This window comes from Mytilus trossulus, chromosome 3 (genome assembly GCF_036588685.1).
Source record: "Mytilus trossulus isolate FHL-02 chromosome 3, PNRI_Mtr1.1.1.hap1, whole genome shotgun sequence".
Lineage (NCBI taxonomy): Eukaryota > Metazoa > Mollusca > Bivalvia > Mytilida > Mytilidae > Mytilus > Mytilus trossulus.
The window spans coordinates 67,967,629-67,986,232 of record NC_086375.1 but is presented as its reverse complement, the minus strand read 5'-3'; the positions used below and the strand labels follow the sequence as shown (position 1 = coordinate 67,986,232).

General features: G+C 31.8%; 2 protein-coding genes across 2 annotated transcripts in view; one reads left to right on the top strand and one right to left on the bottom strand.

The window, feature by feature from the left end:
* The window catches only part of LOC134712214 (patatin-like phospholipase domain-containing protein 7), an 83,156-nt gene that overhangs the window by 31,458 nt on the left and 33,094 nt on the right, over nt 1-18,604 (top strand). Inside the window, exons 18-30 of the mRNA XM_063573542.1 lie at nt 3,507-3,680; nt 4,111-4,250; nt 4,732-4,866; nt 5,291-5,354; nt 5,602-5,770; nt 6,998-7,180; nt 7,745-7,863; nt 8,345-8,501; nt 9,444-9,507; nt 10,253-10,375; nt 14,158-14,274; nt 17,227-17,375; nt 18,171-18,323. Of these exons, the coding sequence (XP_063429612.1) occupies nt 3,507-3,680; nt 4,111-4,250; nt 4,732-4,866; nt 5,291-5,354; nt 5,602-5,770; nt 6,998-7,180; nt 7,745-7,863; nt 8,345-8,501; nt 9,444-9,507; nt 10,253-10,375; nt 14,158-14,274; nt 17,227-17,375; nt 18,171-18,323 (1,747 nt within the window). The remainder of the gene's footprint in view (nt 1-3,506; nt 3,681-4,110; nt 4,251-4,731; nt 4,867-5,290; nt 5,355-5,601; nt 5,771-6,997; nt 7,181-7,744; nt 7,864-8,344; nt 8,502-9,443; nt 9,508-10,252; nt 10,376-14,157; nt 14,275-17,226; nt 17,376-18,170; nt 18,324-18,604) is intronic.
* Nucleotides 479-2,723, bottom strand: LOC134709664 (collagen alpha-2(VIII) chain-like). The gene is made up of 3 exons (XM_063569813.1): nt 2,605-2,723; nt 1,460-1,513; nt 479-960 (listed from the first exon to the last, which is right to left on the bottom strand). The coding sequence occupies exons 1-3, from the start codon at nt 2,684-2,686 to the stop codon at nt 545-547; spliced, it is 552 nt and encodes a 183-aa protein (XP_063425883.1). The 5' UTR covers nt 2,687-2,723; the 3' UTR covers nt 479-544.

Below are 18,604 nucleotides of genomic sequence, written 5' to 3'. Positions count from 1 at the left end.
TAATTCCATAAAATTCAATATTTAATCACCTTAGTTTTCTTGTTTGAATTTTTTACCTCTGTCATTTTGGGGCTTTTTATAGCTGACTATGCTGTATTGTTGAAGGCCATACAGTGACCTATAGTTAGATTTCAATTTCTGTGTCATTTGGTCTCTTATGGAGAGTGTCTCATTGGCAGTCACACCACATCTTATTATTTGTACAACAATATTGTAACTATATCCCTTCTAAATAAGTCTGTTTGAAGGTTTGGTAAGTTTTTGAGGTAAATGACAACTTTTTTGTACTTTTATAGAATATAATCATTAAAGAAAGAATGTAAAATACCTGAATGTATAAGATGCCTGCATGTTAATTTATATCTATGATGCCTGTATTAAAACCCTGGTGTGATAATTTGTTTGTTAATATTTTTCAGTAAACTATATATTTATTGATGTGTCATTTTGGTTTCTTGTGGAGAGTTGTCTCATTGGCATCCTACCACATCTTCTTTTTTTTTATATATATAATGTATAATGAAGAAATAAATTACTGATAAATTTATTGAGCAATCAGATATCCTGAAAAAGAGGTGTAATCATCATCGTCACTATAAACATTATTACTTTCACATGACTTAATGGTAACTTGGTCTCCCTTTTGTAATTCTAAAACCATGTTAATAGTTGCTTGAACATGTTGATTCCCCAATGTCCATCCTCCTGACATCTTCACATCATTGTACCAAAGATGGACCACAAGTTTCTGGCCCTTGTCACTCATTACTGTGGAAGAGAATTGATAAACGCCAACTATTGGTGCAGTGAATATTCCAGAACTGGGATTGTAGCCATTTTGTATATTGGTCACAACTTTGTCAAATTTAATGGTATCTTTTACTACAAGTGATTGCACCTTTGTTAGAATAGCTGAAAAGGCAGGGGTTGTCTTTTTATTTAGACTGCAACAACCATTGTCTGAAAATATCAAAAGTTTAATGTTAATTAGACAATATACGTATAGTGTCTTGAAATATGAAATTTATTTGTGTGAGGCTTGACCGAGCATTTTCTGTTCCTAGCCGAATACAAATAAATTTCATATTTTAGGTCACTATACCTATATTGTCTTTACACTGAATTCGATAAAAAAAAAATTAAAAGAAATATTCTGTTGAAAATTTCCATACCTTAAAGCAATGGTCTTTCAGGAATAAACAACATTTTTATTTACAGAAAACAGTACCTCAACCATGCATATAAAATAAATGATCGAAATAAAGTATTACAAGAGAGGCGAAAGGTAGTAAAGAGATGTTCAAAATCATAAGTCTGAAGCAAACTGGAAGTGCAATGGCAAAAAACAAAACAACATCTAAAAGACAAACAATAGAATACAAAAAAAACAGCAACCAGAACATTATTATGTTATTAACTCTTTGAAACTCAACTTAAAACATGAAGGTTTTATACATACCTGAACCTTTCAGTTTCAACACCATTCCAATGAGGTCTCCTACAAGAGAACTCCCTTAAAACAAAGACAAACTTAATTGATTAATATATTATTAAAATTTGATGATAAAAAGATTTGCATGCAAAATTTTGAGTTTGTTATAAATGAGTAAAATTAAATAATCCTTCTTTTGATAAATATTTTGTTCAAGTTGTCTTTGCATTCGTGTAAACTAGTAGTAACTTAATAAAGTGATACATAACGATTTTTCAAAGTTGATATCCTGTCAGAATATAATGAAACAGCATTGAATGTACTTCAGTTTGGTCGAAATCATTTGTATTCAGTGTACAGTACCAAATGGTCACAGATTAAATAATTATAAATAATGGGAAGTTACCTACCTGAAAAGTTGAAACAATTACAACTATGATACTATAAGTTATCTACGTTCATATCCGTAGATATGAATATTTTAACACCCTGAAGTACGCCAGTACACCATGAGGCGTAGCCGAAGGGTGAACAGGGCACTGAAGGGTGTTAAAATATCCATATCTACGGATATAAACGTAGATAACAAATTTATCCCTGGTCTTAGTCCCAATAAGATGAGTTTTTATGGAAATTTGGGTACAAAGGTTAACGTGAAAACAACATTTTTTTTCACTATCTAAAAAGGTTTTATTGAAATTTGGAAATTTTACATATTTTTTAAGGGGTGTGGTAGAACCATACTGGTAGTCAAATATAAGATGTTTTTAATACGGAGACAGAGAAACTGGATTGAGTCAAATTTGGGGCTCAATGTTGTGAAAATTAGGTCATAGAAGTATGATGCAATGTGGGTCATTTGCATAGCTAGGTCAGTAGTCCCATGAGTGTAAATGATCAGCATAATAGGAAAAAATCATTAATGAACTAAATATTTATTTACAAACATCATAGATAATCTATAGAATTCAATATTCCACAAGGAGCAATCATGGAACAAGGGAAAACTTGCATGAAATTCCCCGGGATAATGGTTAGCAACGTCCAGTGATATGGGTTAGCAACACCCAGGGGCTATGGGTTTTGTAACGATGTGCATTAACCAATCAACATCCTAGATATATACTAAGCCGGGGATAAAATAATAATATTTTATTAAGTTTCACACTTACCAAGATTTGAGTTGCATGTTCCTTTCACCATCTCTCCGAACAAGATCAGTGCAAGGACAGGAATGCAGCATATCATTTTCATGGTGTACTTTGCTTTTTCAAAATCTTATGAATTCAATCAATTGGTAACATTTCAATACTGTCACAGCATATTTATACATAGAAATTTAAGTACTACAATAATTAAGGTAGTGAGAGTAATTAAATGTAATTTGATATATTTAATGTCTTTTGTCATGCAACACTATAGAAATTCTAGAACAATGTTCACATAACTTTTTCCAGGAATAATCCTATCTGCTGTTAAGTTACTCTATGTATAACATAACTTTATAATAAAGTACTATTGGCCAAATGCCAACTAAAAAATATGCAGTATCTAGAATTTATTTTTTCAATTAACCCAACATAAACATCCTGTCTTTAGTTAGGAAACTGGATTTGGACAGTTATTTTTATGGATACCAATATTTGTGGATTGAGTGGAAATTTATTATGCTCCATAAATGGACATTGTGTTTTTTGGTCTGTGTGTTTGTTTGTTTGTCCATCCATCTATCCGTCCGTCTGTCCCACTTCAGGTTAAGATTTTTGGTCGGGGTAGTTTTTGATGAAGTTGAAGTCCAATCAACTTGAAACTTAGTACACATAATTCCTGTATTATAATCTTTCTTATCTTAAATGCCAAATTAAAGTTTTTACCCAATTTTCATGGTTCACTGAACATAGAAAATGGTAGTGCCAATAAATTTGTTAATTCTTTTTGTAACTTTATAGGGTTGTAAAAGCGTTGACCATGCGTACATTTTTAGAATGAAGCGCTTCCGCGCTTCATACAAAATGTACTTCGGTCAACGCTTTTACACCCCAATAAATTCATTCAATTCTTAAATAAATTTCAGACAAGGGGACCAGTCAGACAGTGTATATATCATACTAACAGGACGTCTAAGATCTGTTAGAACACATCACAATGGTAAAAAATCACTTGTGGCTGAGTATGGACGAGGAGAACTGGTTGGCATTGTGGAAGTTCTTACAGACACTGCTAGAACAACCACTATAATGGCTGTCAGGTAAGAAGGTGTACAGAACTATACAGGAATGCCCAAAATATTGAAATGAAAAAACTTTATAATTAGGTAGCAGTTAGGATTGGTGTTTTTGTAATGATTGGTAGGAAAGAGCTTGAGATGAAGTTGATAGACATTACTTTTTTAAATACCACACTCATGTTTGCTTGTCATAAATTCAAGTCAGATATAGCTTAAGGACAATTGATTTGATTCTCAAATGCACTTAAGATAAACTCTGAACTACATTACTGTATAAGGTATCAATTATCATGAACTCAAAAAAATCTTACGTTTAAAGGACTGACCCTTTTGTTTGAAAGAAGTTATGTAATGTTTTATTTTGTATAGTAGGTCACAGTTCAAGATCATATAATTGAAACATACTTTTTATTACAAAGTTCATAATATGATAGTAATTACATTTTTACAGAGACACAGAATGTGCCCATTTGCCAGGTGATTTACTAAATCTAATTAAACGAAAGTACCCACAGATTGTAACAAGGCTGATACATTTGTTAGGACAAAGAATTCTTGGTCATATTGAAACAAGAGATGAAGTACACATGAGTAAGTTACATACATGGTATTTGATAAATAAAATATATTTTACTCATATTGTAGTTTTCAATTCTAGATTAGATGCTAAATATGGTGACAACACAGGAACTCAGGAACTAGCATTTTTGCTAATTATTTAAAAAATGTGCATGGAAAACCTGAATGGATGCACAGAAAATGTACACATCAAAAGTATCCAGCAATATTAGATCTTATGGACCTATGATAGATAGAAAGCAAAATCTATTTTCAGGCAAAAATACAAATAAGTCATCAGTTTATTGATGTTATTGCCCTTTAGTAGGCTTTACTGATGAATTTTATGAACAAATACTCTTTTGGATTCTATCTCAATACTTCAGGCTTATAATCCTCAAGTTGGAAGTTTTAAGTGAAATAAAAAAAAATGTGAATGCTTTCCTGTAATCTTGATAGAAACTTAAATTCAAAAATAGATTAAATTACATTATTTTATCATTATTTATTTCAGATCTTGATCATGTCTCAGGTATAGACAAGAAGGTATCAGTGGGTAACTTGTCTACAATAGCAGTATTAGGTTCCAATAAAGATGTGCCTTTAACTAGCTTTACTTTGGAATTACAGCATAGTCTACAAGCTATTGGTTAGTAGAGACAAAGTATATATTATCTGGCAATAGTTTGATGAATTTGTGTATGCATTTAGAACTTGTTAAAATTCATCTGAATGTTAAATATAAATGATATATCCCAGTATGTAACATTTATAATTCTAGAGATTACAATCAATTTAAATCATGAAGTAGGTTTATTAAAGTGTAAAATGCATGTTAAAAGCTTTGAAATATACTGTTTTATAAGTTAATTTTTTTAACAAAATTGTTTTTAAAATGCTTTACCCCTGATCTTGTTATTTACGAATATTTGCAATTTTTATTGGGGGAAAAGCAACAGGAAATGTATCATTGCATTTTCATTTTTTAAAAGCATTATTTCCTGAAATTGCAATAATCAATCTCTCATTTTTCTTCAAAAAAAAAATTAAAGTATATATATAATCAATTGCAGGTAATACAACCAGATTAACCAGTGATATAGTCAAACAAAACTTAGGAACTGGTGCTTTTGAAAGGTAAATTTTGTGAACTATTTCAGATAATTAATTATAGTATTTTTTAAGCGACCAAAAGTTTATGGCTCTACATTTCATTTTAGATATAGAACTCATAACAGAAATTGTTTTCAAAAATACTTTTCTCCTATTGGTAGATAGTTTTATATAATAATACTCAGTCTGATGGCTAAAACAATTTCAATTACACGGGATAAAATTATTTCATTCGTGTTGATTTGATAGGAATATTGTCTGTATTTTCCAGTATAAATGAGTTCCGACTATTTAACTGGCTTGGTCAACAAGAAGACATGAACATCATAACCTTATATCAGTGTGACTATTCCATGACAAAGTGGACCAAACATTGTATCAGACAAGCTGACTGTATATTAATTGTAGGGCTCGCCAAAAATGACCCTTCAGTAGGGGAGGTAATTATTGATATGTGATATGCCTACTTTTTTAAACAATTATTGCTTTTATTATATCCACTGCTATATTGGATTTTTCTTGTCCATTCAACCATATGTCTAACAAGTATTTCTGACACACTTTCTCAAATACTATTGAACAGAATGATTTCATCTTTGGTCCTTTGATCAGTAGCTTGATGGTGATAAGTTGTATACGCTCATAATGCTGGCGATTTTTGAATCTGTAAGACACCTTATTCATGATTGCTGATCCTTTGGATTTTTGTATGGAATTGACAAAATCCCAAACCAACTAATTGTCTTGCGGATTGGCAGACAGCCATGTAGGAAAAAACTTATTTCTGTTACCAACTCCTACAGTTTTCGATCAAGATCCCTGAAACTTCACAGGTAGATTGCACATATTTTGAATTTTTGTGCCTGATAAGATGGAGTTTTCAAGTTCTATAGTTTTCAACCATTGAAGGTAGATTGATGGTATACCGCCTTCTTGGATTGTACAATCACAGTACAAAATCGGTTTAGTTATTTGCCTAAATCTGCCAATTTAGAGACAGAATTGTAATTCAATAGTTAGACTGTTTTTCTATTTGAAGAAAACCTGTTTATTAATGGATTCATTCAAAATATTTTATCCAATATCATTTTTTGGGGGTTTTAAACTATTTTTTTCAAATAAGCCATTTAAGGGGGAATTAACTCTTTTAGTACAAAATTTATACTGGGCTAAAAGGGAAATTTTTAATTTTTACTTGTAGCAAGAAAACAAGTTCGGTGACACCATGTTTTCTTTTTATTTTCTTCAAACATATTATGAAACCTTTCTTCTCACAATTTATTTCAAAATTCTATCTCATAGAATTTTTTTTATGCACACTGATGTGTTTTTTCATGAACAAACTAACCAAATTTTTGCAATTTTCAACGACTCATTGCTTGAAAAATAGCACGGTGACCCATACTTTTTATTAAATTTTTGAAAAGAGCATAGTAAAATCTTCATTTTGGCAAATTATAAAAAAATCTGTCTCAAAAAATATATACTGGTGATCTACCTTAAAGACAGATTGTACACATATTAAAGTTGTGCACCTGTTATCATAATTGTTGGAGGAATCTTTGAGGTTTCACAGACTTGGGAGCCTAGTTATTATCCAACAAAGTTAACAACTGTAACTGCAATGCAAGCATTCTTTATTGATTATTCACACATATTTCTTACAGGTAGAACAACAGATGGAGAACATAGCTGTACGAGCTCAGAAAGAGTTGGTTCTGTTACATGACGAGGATGCAGAATCACCTAAAGGGACAATAGAATGGTTAAATGCTAGGGGATGGTGTTCATCACATCATCATATTAGATGTCCTAAAAGGGTTCTCAAAAAACAAGCTGAAATTAGAGTGGTAGGAGTATAGTCTTGTTTATTTATTTTCTTTGGCACTTATGTAGCTCAATTTTAGGATGTGAAAATAGATGCCTCTGGTATGGCAACTATCACCAATAAGTTATAGTAGTTGAGCTAAATAAGACAAACATTAAAAATGTGGATTATAAAGACACTTATTTTACTTCTTCTGGTTCCTGGTCATTATTCAACAAATGTTACCAAAAAGTCAGAAGGGGGTGTTATGCGGTATGTTGTCATAGAAATTTCTGTCAAACTATTTTACTTGATTTTAGTCTTGATTACCTATTACTAGTTTTTATCAGTTTATAATATAGGCTTATAGAAGTTCATTTAGTCACACAAAGTTGACATAAAGAAAGAAAGAATATTTTTAAAATAAATTATAACAATTCATTGGATTCATGAATCAACACAATAAAGTCATAAACAAAAAAATGAAATAAACTATAAAAATTTGTACCGTGTACATGAAAGTTACATAATGAATCAGTTGTAAAGGTCAATGTAAGAAATTTATTTGTTGACTTCTCAGATAAAGTTATACACAATGTACTTTCAGGTTGAAAGTTATGAAAGGGTTTATCAAACAAAGCCAGACAGATTATCAGATTTTTCACGTCTTGCAAGATTTTTGACGGGGACATCTGTTGGCTTAGTATTAGGTGGGGGAGGAGCAAGGTAAGATACAAGATTCTGATTTAAGTTTGATCTTGGAAATCTTCCAAAATTTTGAGGATCTGTCTTAATCAATTTTATAATCAATAACATACGTTGTGGAAAAGAATGTTTTATTTTAATCAATCAATCTATTCTATACAAAACCAGTTCTGTTTTAGAAGTACATTGTATTCATCACAATGTAGCTGGTTTGTATTAGTTCACAAATTTAATTTAGACTTCATGTTCAAACTTTCAAACTCATTTGTCTTACTCTACAAAGAACTTGTCGTATAACCTGACTGTTGGATTCATATAAACTACCAATGTGGCTCAAACACATTGCTTATCTGACAAACAGCTTAAGTAAGTGCAAGTGTTAAAAAAACACACCATTTGAATGAACATCATGAAATAATAAAAATATCATGTTTATTGTCTGCTGGTGTACAGTCATATTATATAATAAACAAAATTCAACAGTTGAGGCTTTTTCTTTCAGAGGCCTTTCACATATAGGGATTGTAAAGGCCTTACTGGAGGCTGAAGTCCCAATAGATATGGTAGGGGGAACCAGTATGGGCTCCTTTGTAGGTGCTGTATGGTGTGAAGATAGAAATATAACCAGATTTACACAGAGATGTAGAGAATGGTCCATGGTTTGTATAATATTAAATCAAACTATGGTTAATGATCCTATGTTTTTGTTATGTAAACAATGCATAGGACTTCATCTGGATTTAATTGTATTGGCATTCAATTTCAACTTTGTTGTGATTTGGCTTGTAAATAAGTGTTTTTTGCATATTCCTTATTACTCAAATTCAGTTCTTGGACCCGTAGGGTCGAGGGCCAATACAGCTGACCGAGAATCTATACCAGTGCCAAAACAGAAACAGCCAGTTCATAACACTTTTATTAAATGATTATAAGAAAATTAAAAACTGTACTCAATACAGGGCCAATATGTTTTTTTCCCCACCTTTTTCTGTATTGGCCCTGTTTTTCTTTAAAACAAACGTGATCAATACAGGGCCAATACATTTTTTCCCACTTTTTTCCTGTATTGGCCCTGTTTTTTTCCGTATTAGCCCTGTTCGAAGAGCAATATCAAATCTTGATTTATATTGACAGTGAAACGTTTTCAATATTGCACATGATGATTTATCCGTATTAGGGCTTATTTGCTCATATCATTTAAAAGTATATTATCAGTATTAGAAAGTGAAACAGAAAGATTGATTAATGAATTTAATATTTTTTTTGTGTTGAGCAATACTTATATGCTTATTTTGAGGTGGTCAGTTTTGGTTGGTACCGGAACACAAAGTGTATAGAGAGAACCACAGAATTTCAGCATGAAAATTACCAATCCTAGTCAATTAAAATAGGAGTTGAGCATACCTGCCAGATGCATGATTGGAACTCACAATATCAGTGTCGACATGCTTATGATTCAGTAGTAGGACTACTTAGACCACTAGGCTATTAAGGCCCCTTTTAAATTATTTTTACAATAAAGCAAATTTTATTTACATATAACAAATATTTAGTTTTTTTCCTCCATGAAATTTGAATTGTAAACATTTGTTATTTTACAGGACATGACATCAATTTGGCAGAAAGTATTAGATCTGACTTATCCTATTACCTCAATGTTTACAGGTATATAATCATATAGAGAAATGTTAAAACAATGTACCCTTTAGTTTGCTTTTTTTGTCAGTGAATAAGGATAACTTTAAAAATTAAAAAAAAGAAAGAGACAGATTAAAATAGTGGGATTTTTTATCAAATCAGTTTTAAAAAAGAAATGTACTTCTTGATATAAAAAAAAGATGTGGTATGATTGCCAGTGAGACAACTCTCCACAAGAGACTAAACGACACAGAAAAAATTAACAACTATAGGTAACCATACACCCTTCAATAACGAGCAAAGCCCATACACCATAGTCAGATATAAAAGGCCCCGAAATGACAATGTAAAACAATTCAAATAAGAAAGCTAACTTTTGTACAAAAATTGAACGAAAAGCAAATATGTAGCACATAAACAAACAAAAACAACCAATGAATTACAGGCTCCTGACTTGGGCCAGACACATACATACAGAATGTAATCCATTTTACAGAGCAAAATATTTAATCTATAAAATTCAATAATATGTTGAGTTTTTATCTCTCTTTAAATATTTTCTTTATATTTGTTATGCAGTCACTTGAAACAACAGAAATTGAATAAAATGACAGAAAGATTAAAGATCACTAGACTCACACATACTGAAAAATAATAGCACTATAATTGCCAAAATATATAATCACACAATTGCTGAAAAGTAATCAATTAGCTCTGAATTATGTAAATGAAATAGTTTTTGAAAATGTATATGTGCTTTACTTTACTTTAGGTCAATCCTTTAATGTGACATTAGAGAAAACCTTCAAAGACCGACAAATAGAAGATTTATGGATTCCATACTTCTGTATTACTACTGATATTACAAGTTCTTCAATGAGAATACATACTCATGGTAAGATTAAATCTTGGTATTCATATTTCCCATTATGTATCTTCATTACAAGTAGCCTATAGATTTGAATGATTTTTTTTTTTTTTTTAAATATTTACAATTTTCTCTTACAATCTGGAAGTATGTGTGAATACATTTGTATATCAAAATTATTGTGGCTTTATAGTACCAGAATATGGGGGGGGGGGGGGGGGGGGCGGGGGGGGGGGGGGGTCTGGAGATCATGGAAAATAGTAACTAATTTGTATTTGAAAGGTCACATGAGCTTTTGCGACCACTTAAACATCTGTCTTCAATGGTGCCATCTGATGTAAGTTGTCAGTACCCCATTCTTAACTTTTTTTAAAATCTTCTCTGAAGAGACTACTGGGCCAAATACTACAAAACTTCAGCTAAATGTTCCTTGGTATCTAGGTTCAAAAAATGTACATCCCGTAACAGAGTAGTGATCGAATTCGCGTTTCTTTATCGTCAGAATAAGTTACGTTATCGACAAACTTATTTCAGAAGTGACATAATTTAATTTTAGTCATTGACAAAATATTTCATCTCCAACATGTAAGTTTTCATTCTTTAAGTCAAAGTTTTTTTAACACAGTAAAACATTTTTTATAATCAACCTCTGTCATTGGCATTTTCATTTTAACGGTAAAGGATCAAATACAGGATCTCCGAAATTTCTATCATTTGTTACGAGGAAATTATAATTCAATCGAACATATGTCTTTGTTCATGACACATATTATGAAATACAAAGGAGTTGAAATGATCAAATACTTTCGAACTGAAGGAAACAAAAATACATAATCTAGAATGTGTGTTCTGTCATAAACAATGGTTTTGTCGTGCGAATTGACGAGATCATGTTACATGTAACTGATCTTAGCTGTAGAAACAGTTGGGGTGACCTCGATAAAATCTTTATCAATTTAATATAAGCGATAAATATTCATGACTACAATGATAATGAATTTAATGGAGTCACATCCACTGTTTCTACTGTAAACATGAACTCGTCGGTTAGTGCAATGAAGACACTTTTAAAGATTGAGATTGTTGGTTTATTCTTTACACCTTCGAGGTATTAAAATTATTTCAGTGTTTATTTAAAGTTGAATTTATTTTCAAATCTCTTCTGTTTAAAAATTCGAAACTTCCGTTTAAGATTTCTGTGGTAAACTATCTATTAAATAGTTAGGACCATTTTATAATAAATACCCTTTTGTACAAGAATACTTTCTTTATAGAAGTATAGATCTGCTGGTTATAGATTTTTTTTTATAACTTTCATTATTGTGACGACGCGCAATGAAATTCAGATTAATTTATAAATGAAGTTGTATATAAATTTTTGGTCATAATCACAAATCTTTTAAACAGTTCGACGAGTGCGTCAATGTTACAGTAGTCTGTTTACTGTAAGCTACTAAGCTTGGCCTGATTCATCTGTCATTTATGGAAACTAATTCACCACTTTCTGAGACATTCATTTTTATTTCACCATCAGACATGGAGCTACATTTGTAACTAAAGGAAAACTCTCAAATTAAAGAAATTTGCCATGATATGCTGAAACTTTCTTATAATCAATTAAACCACTGCGTTGCTTAGATATGTGATTTTTCATGGTCAAACTTTTTCATTGTTAACGGACATTTTGAGATTTTCAAAATCAACATTCAAAATTTAGAACTTCATGAACATGTACAGGAAGGTGAATTATTGCACATCTATGTACTACTTAAAATTGTACTTCGATCTGTTACGTCCTTAAAATGTTCTGACCGTCCTAAGATTTAATGTACCGTTTTTCTCATGGATGGAGTGTGGTCACTCTGTAAATTACCCCATATCTTTTCATTTTCCTATTTACCGAAGGTTCCATGTGAAAATTTCCATTGGATCATATCTGTTAAACTAAATGTACAAAACAGGCTCAAGAAAAGGCGAAATTTCTTTTTCAAACCCAAACTAGAAATCCATTTTTTTCTAATAGAGCACCTGACATTATCGTCAATGAGTTCAGGCATGTGAAAAATTATATAATCATACACAAGAAAGAAACCCTGAACAGGCTTTCAGCAATAATTTATACCTATTTAATATTAAGTAAATATTAACATGTACATGTATTTGATAAAGTACAGATATAACAAAGAAACTGCCCGGTATCTGACATAAGAGTACACTTTTTACTGCACGCGTAGTTGGGTGCGTTCACTAAGAGGACACTTGTACCGAACTACGCGTGAAGTATGAGTACAGAATCGTCCCATACAGGACATTTTCTATGTTATCCTAGTATATTATGACAGTTAAGAATAGAATCTGGTCAAATTTTGAAGTTGAACATGTGGGAATTTTTTATTTTGCCATGGACCATTTAATTTTCATGGAGAAAGGGGCCTGGTAGTTTTAAGAAAACAATATTCTATAAACCCTGATTTTGATTTAAAAAATCTGCTGCCTCAATATTTTTGTCATATGAAAAAAAAAAAGAACAAAATTTTCCTGTATAAATTGTTATAGAAACCAGAAAAAATGTGTCTATGAGACACAGATGCTCCCGCCAAACAGGAAGAAGACAAATGACAGACCTGAAAAGGGGAGACAATTCACCTTGATAAAGCTTTAGACCAAATATCAAACCAATCTGACATACACAAGCCAATATATATTTGACAAAAAAATTTATAGACCAGACGTTCAGACAAGGGTAAACCTTAATGCCCTGTCACCTAAAGGCGGGGGGCATAAAAATCTGACCTGTGAAGCGGTTATTAAATTATTCTGAGATACATAACTATATACCCCTCCCCTCTTCCCCTGCTGAAAATCAAATGATTCGTGCCTTAGCAGATGTTTGTTAGCACTAAGTTGTTCAATTAACGTGGTTAAGCAGAAATGTACGTGTATTTCGACAAAAATTGGTAAATTAACACCAGAAATTCCTTTGTTTGATCGAAGAGTTTTCTTGCTTCAAGCTGAATAATTCACACCATGAAAAAAATTATTTAAAAACCAAAGTTCCAACGAGCTTTTTCACGTCGAAATGGTGCATGGACATATTTTGTTTTATATTATTAGAATTATTTTCAATATTATCGGTATTAAACTTGATTATCGACACATGAAAGTTTGTCAGCATTGTCAATCTTTTTAACGTTAAAGTACCAATAGTTTGGTCACTACTCAATTAAGTTTGTCGATAACGTAGCTAATTTTGACGGTAAAGAAACATCAATTCAATCACTTCTCTGTTACGGGCTGTATGTCTGGATTTGATCCATCGAAAAAACATGACCACTGCTCCTATAAATAGAACAAAGCAATAAAATGTAATTTTTGGCTTTTACCTGTATCAAAAATGAGAGCAAATCTTACTTGGGTAAAAGGATCAGCCAGTCAAGTTCTATCTCTTTTACCCATTTAAAAGTTATTCCCCTTAAAATGTGAATTTTGGGTAAATATCAGAGTTTTTGGTTCATATCTGAATAGATTTAATATTTAAAATAAAGTTTTGGTTTGTACTTTTCATGCATAAGTGGCATATTTGTTTTACCAAATAGTCTTGGACATTCCTTACACAAGCAAAGTTCATGTTGCCATTATTTTAAAGTGTTAATTTTTCATACATTTCTTCTAAGCAGACAATCTTGGCAGTATGTCCCTGTCATTCACATTATGTGTACATGCTACTTTGATGTTGCCTTTTCCAAATTTAGACCGGTTTTGAATGAATTAGAATGAGATTAACAAGTATAATTTCTTCTACATTTCAGGCAGTTTATGGCGATATGTGAGAGCCAGTATGTCACTGTCTGGATATTTGCCACCATTGTGTGATCCTGTAGATGCCCATTACTTACTGGATGGAGGCTATGTCAATAACTTGCCTGGTTTGTCTGATCTTTATTTGATAGACTAAATATAAACTATTGTTAATTCAGATTATTGCAAGTTAGGAAATAATTACACACAGATATATGTATTTTGGTATATGACATGAAACATTTATAGGCTGTTTGTACATGTAGATATCGGAGAAATATTGTCTTCATTTTACATTAGGAAATAACTGGTATATATAGTATCAAATAACAGAATGTGAGTTCTTATTATTGCGATACTCAAGAAGTTGCATTATTTGCATTAATAAAAGCTACACAATAATTTCTGAATATACAGTATTGCGCTTTCAACAAGCACAGTTTTAAATGAAGCCTTTATAATTCTGTCATATTCAAAATAATTATTTGTGCTTTCAAGGAATTATAACATTGTCTTTTTTTTATCCTGCGTAAAACATTGTGGGGGACATAGAAATAGTTTCCCCACTCTTACAGATACAATTCTTGTGAGATTTTTTTAAAAGTTAGGTTAATATCTCAGACAAGTTCTATATTGGTGGACAATTGACTTTTTTCTTTTTATACCCCCGCTTTAAAAAAAGGGGGGGGTATACTGTTTTACCTCTTTCTGTCCTTCTGTCAGTCCGTCCGTCCCATGAATATTTTTTGTCGCATTTTTCTCAGGAACTACAATACAAGGATTTCTGAAATTTGGCTTCAGGGTTTATCTAAGTCAGCTATACCGTGTGATGCGTTTTCAGGTTGATCACTTGACAACTTCCTGTTTACATAACACTTTTATGATTTTACACATGATAAAATTGAGAATGGAAATGGGGAATGTGTCAAAGAGACAACAACCAAGTTGAAAATTTCGTCACATTTTTCTCAGGAACTACAATACAAGGATTTCTGAAATTTGGTTTCAGGATTAATATAAGTCAGCTATACCGTGTGATGCGTTTTCAGATTCATCACTAGACAACTTCCTGTTTACCGAACACTTGCATATTTTTACACTATTTATATTATCCACTTGCGGCAGGGGTATCATCAGTGAGCAGTAGCTCGCAGTTTCACTTGTTTAAGAGTTGTGCCCTTTAGAAATATTGAATTTATGGGTAATTGCCTTGTCAGGGCTCTCATGGGTACAATTCTTGCCAGATTTTTTATTAAACTTATACTATAGGTTAATACCAGCAATATCATGGACAAGTTCTTAAATGGTAGAGGAAAGTTTGTGTTTCAAATAATTATGCCCCTTAGAGATATTAAATATGTGGAAAATGGCCTTGTTAGAAATCACACATGTACAATTCTGGTCAGATTTTAGATCCTTATACTTTAGGTTAATTTCAGCAATATCCCAAAATATGAAATTGTGGACAATCAACTTTTTAGCTCACCTGGCCCGAAGGGCCAAGTGAGCTTTTCCCATCATTTGGCGTCCGCCGTCGTCCGTTGTCATGCGTTAACTTTTACAAAAATCTTCTTCTCTGAAACTACTGGGCCAAATTTAACCAAACTTGGCCACAATCATCATTGGGGTATCTAGTTCAAAAAAAGTGTCCGGTGACCAAGCCAACCAACCAAGATGGCCGCCATGGCTAAAAATAGAACATAGGGGTAAAATGCAGTTTTTGGCTTATAGCTCAAAAACCAAAGCAATCAGAGGAAATCTGACAGGAAGTAAAATTGTTTATCAGGTCAAGATCTATCTGCCCAGAAATTTTCAGATGAATCGGACAACCCTTTGTTGGGTTGCTGCCCCTGAATTGGTAATTTTAAGGAAATTTTACTGTTTTTGGTTATTATCTTGAATGTTATTATAGATAGAGATAAAGTGTAAACAGCAATAAGTTCAGAAAAGTAAGATTTACAAAAAAGTCAACATGACCGAAATGGTCAATTGACCCCTTAAGGAGTTGTTGCCCTTTATAGTCAATTTTAAACCATTTTTTCGTAAATCTTAGTAATGTTACAAAAATCTTCTCCTCTGAAACTACTGGGCCAAATTGATCCAAACTTGGCCACAGTCATCTTTGGGGTATCTTGTTTAAAAAATGTGTGGGGTGACCCGAACATCCGACCAAGATGGCCACCACGACTAAAAATAGAACATGGGGTAAAATGCAATTTTGGCTTTTAACTCAAAAACCAAAGCATTTAGAGCAAATCTGACGAGGGTAGAATTGTTTATCAGGTCAAGATCTATTATCCCTGAAATTTTCAGATGAATTGGACAACCCTTTGTTGGGTTGCTGCCCCTGAATTGGTAATTTTAAGGAAATTTTGCTGTTATTGGTTATTATCTTGAATATTATTATAGATAATGATAAACTGTAAACAGCAATAATGTTCAGAAAAGTAAGATTTACAAATAAGTCAACGTGACTGAAATGGTCAATTGACCCTTTAAGGAGTTGTCCTCTATAGTCAATTTTTAACAATTTTCCTAAAATTTGTAAATTTTTACTGACATTTTCCACTGAAACTACTGGGCCAAGTTCATTATAGATAAAGATAATTGTAAGCAGCAAGAATGTTCAGTAAAGTAAGATGTAGGAACACATAACCATCACCAAAACACAATTTTTGTCATGAATCCATCTGCTTTCCTTGTTTAATATTCACATAGACCAAGGTGAGCAACACAGGCTCTTTAGAGCCTCTAGTTAGGAAGAGTTATGCCCTTTAAAAATATTAGATAAGTGCAATGTGGCAGATGTGGGTGTTAGTTACCATGACAAGTGCATCAAATTTTCCCTCAATTGTTTGCATATTTCTATCTTATACTTCAGCTCAACTTAGAAGTGTTTTTCTTTGTTGAACAAAAAAAAACTAATAAAGATTTAAAAAATAGCTTTGGGACAAACTCCCTACAACAGTAACAAGAAAAACACATTGATAAGCTTTTTTTAAGAAGATAGTGCATATAGCATTTACCTTTGTATTATGAATAATTGTATCATTATTTTTTATTTTTTTCTATTAAAACAGCTGATGTAATGAAACAGTTAGGGGCCAACTCTATATTTGCTGTAGATGTTGGGAGTCGAGATTCCACAGAGTCTTATAACTATGGAGATAAAATCTCTGGTTTCTGGTTACTGGCTAACAAATGGAGTCCATGGTCAGAAACAGTTAAGGTATATAACTGGACTTTCATTAATTTGTTGCTTTAAATTTTTTACATTTTTTAAAGCCATAAAGAAAAAAGAGGAAGAAAGCAATTTCTTTTTAAATTTTACGGCAACATTATTACTTAATTAAAATCTTAATATCAATATCTATAAAATATGATACCCTAAGCTGACTTGATTGTATAGCTAACCATGACAATACTAAATGCAACATTGGTATTCTTTCGACTTAAGAGAGTCCACTCAGTTTCCTACAAACATAACTTAAGCTTCATCTATATTTCAACAAACTATTAAGAAAACTTTATAAAAGCCAATTAAGTTTCTACATACATTGATTATTTATATAACATTACAACTGGTACATTGGATGTTTATGGTTAATGTGAACATTCATTTTAGTCGTCACCAAGTTTTAGAGTTATATAGATTTGCATTTTTATGGATGTTTGATTTCGTGTTTTCAAGATTGATATGAACAACCTATAGAAACATTGTAAATAGATGAGAATTTGAACTGTGGATACCTCCTTGCCAACAAAGTTGATGAAAACTGGTATCCCGTTGAAAGTTAATCCACAGTGATTTTCTTCAATATTTTTATATCTTTTCTGAAACTTCAAAAAAAAATCAAGTAACAGACAGTTTAGGACTGAAGGTCACAGGACAAAAAGTCACAGACAAAAAGTCACAAAACAAAAAGATACTTATCAGTTTTGAGATTATTTTTGTCCTATGACTTTCTGTATGCTAACCCTTACATCATTGTGGTATTTAAGATATACTTTTTTTCTTGTAAAGGTACCTGATATGGCAGAAATCCAGTCCCGCTTAGCCTATGTATCATGTGTACGTCAGTTGGACCATGTTAAAAACAGTGACTATTGTGAATACATAAGACCACCAATAGATAAATATGGAACACTGCAGTTTGGAAGCTTTGATGAAATAGCTGTAAGATATTAGTCATAAAATTAAGTCACAAAATCACATAATCACAAACCAATGTACAAGGTTCTGAAAACTACACAAAAAAATCCAGCTGATGTAAATATTTCTACTGTATTTTAATGTCCCAACTCTGTTGCTTAAAATAAATCTTTGGATATATCATGTTGGGGTTGTAGAAAAAAAGACAAAAAGTATAAGAAGGGTTTCTATAAAAAAAAAATGATATAACATACAACAGAAACAGCTAATGAACGCAATCTTTATGTTCATTGTTTACAGTTCAG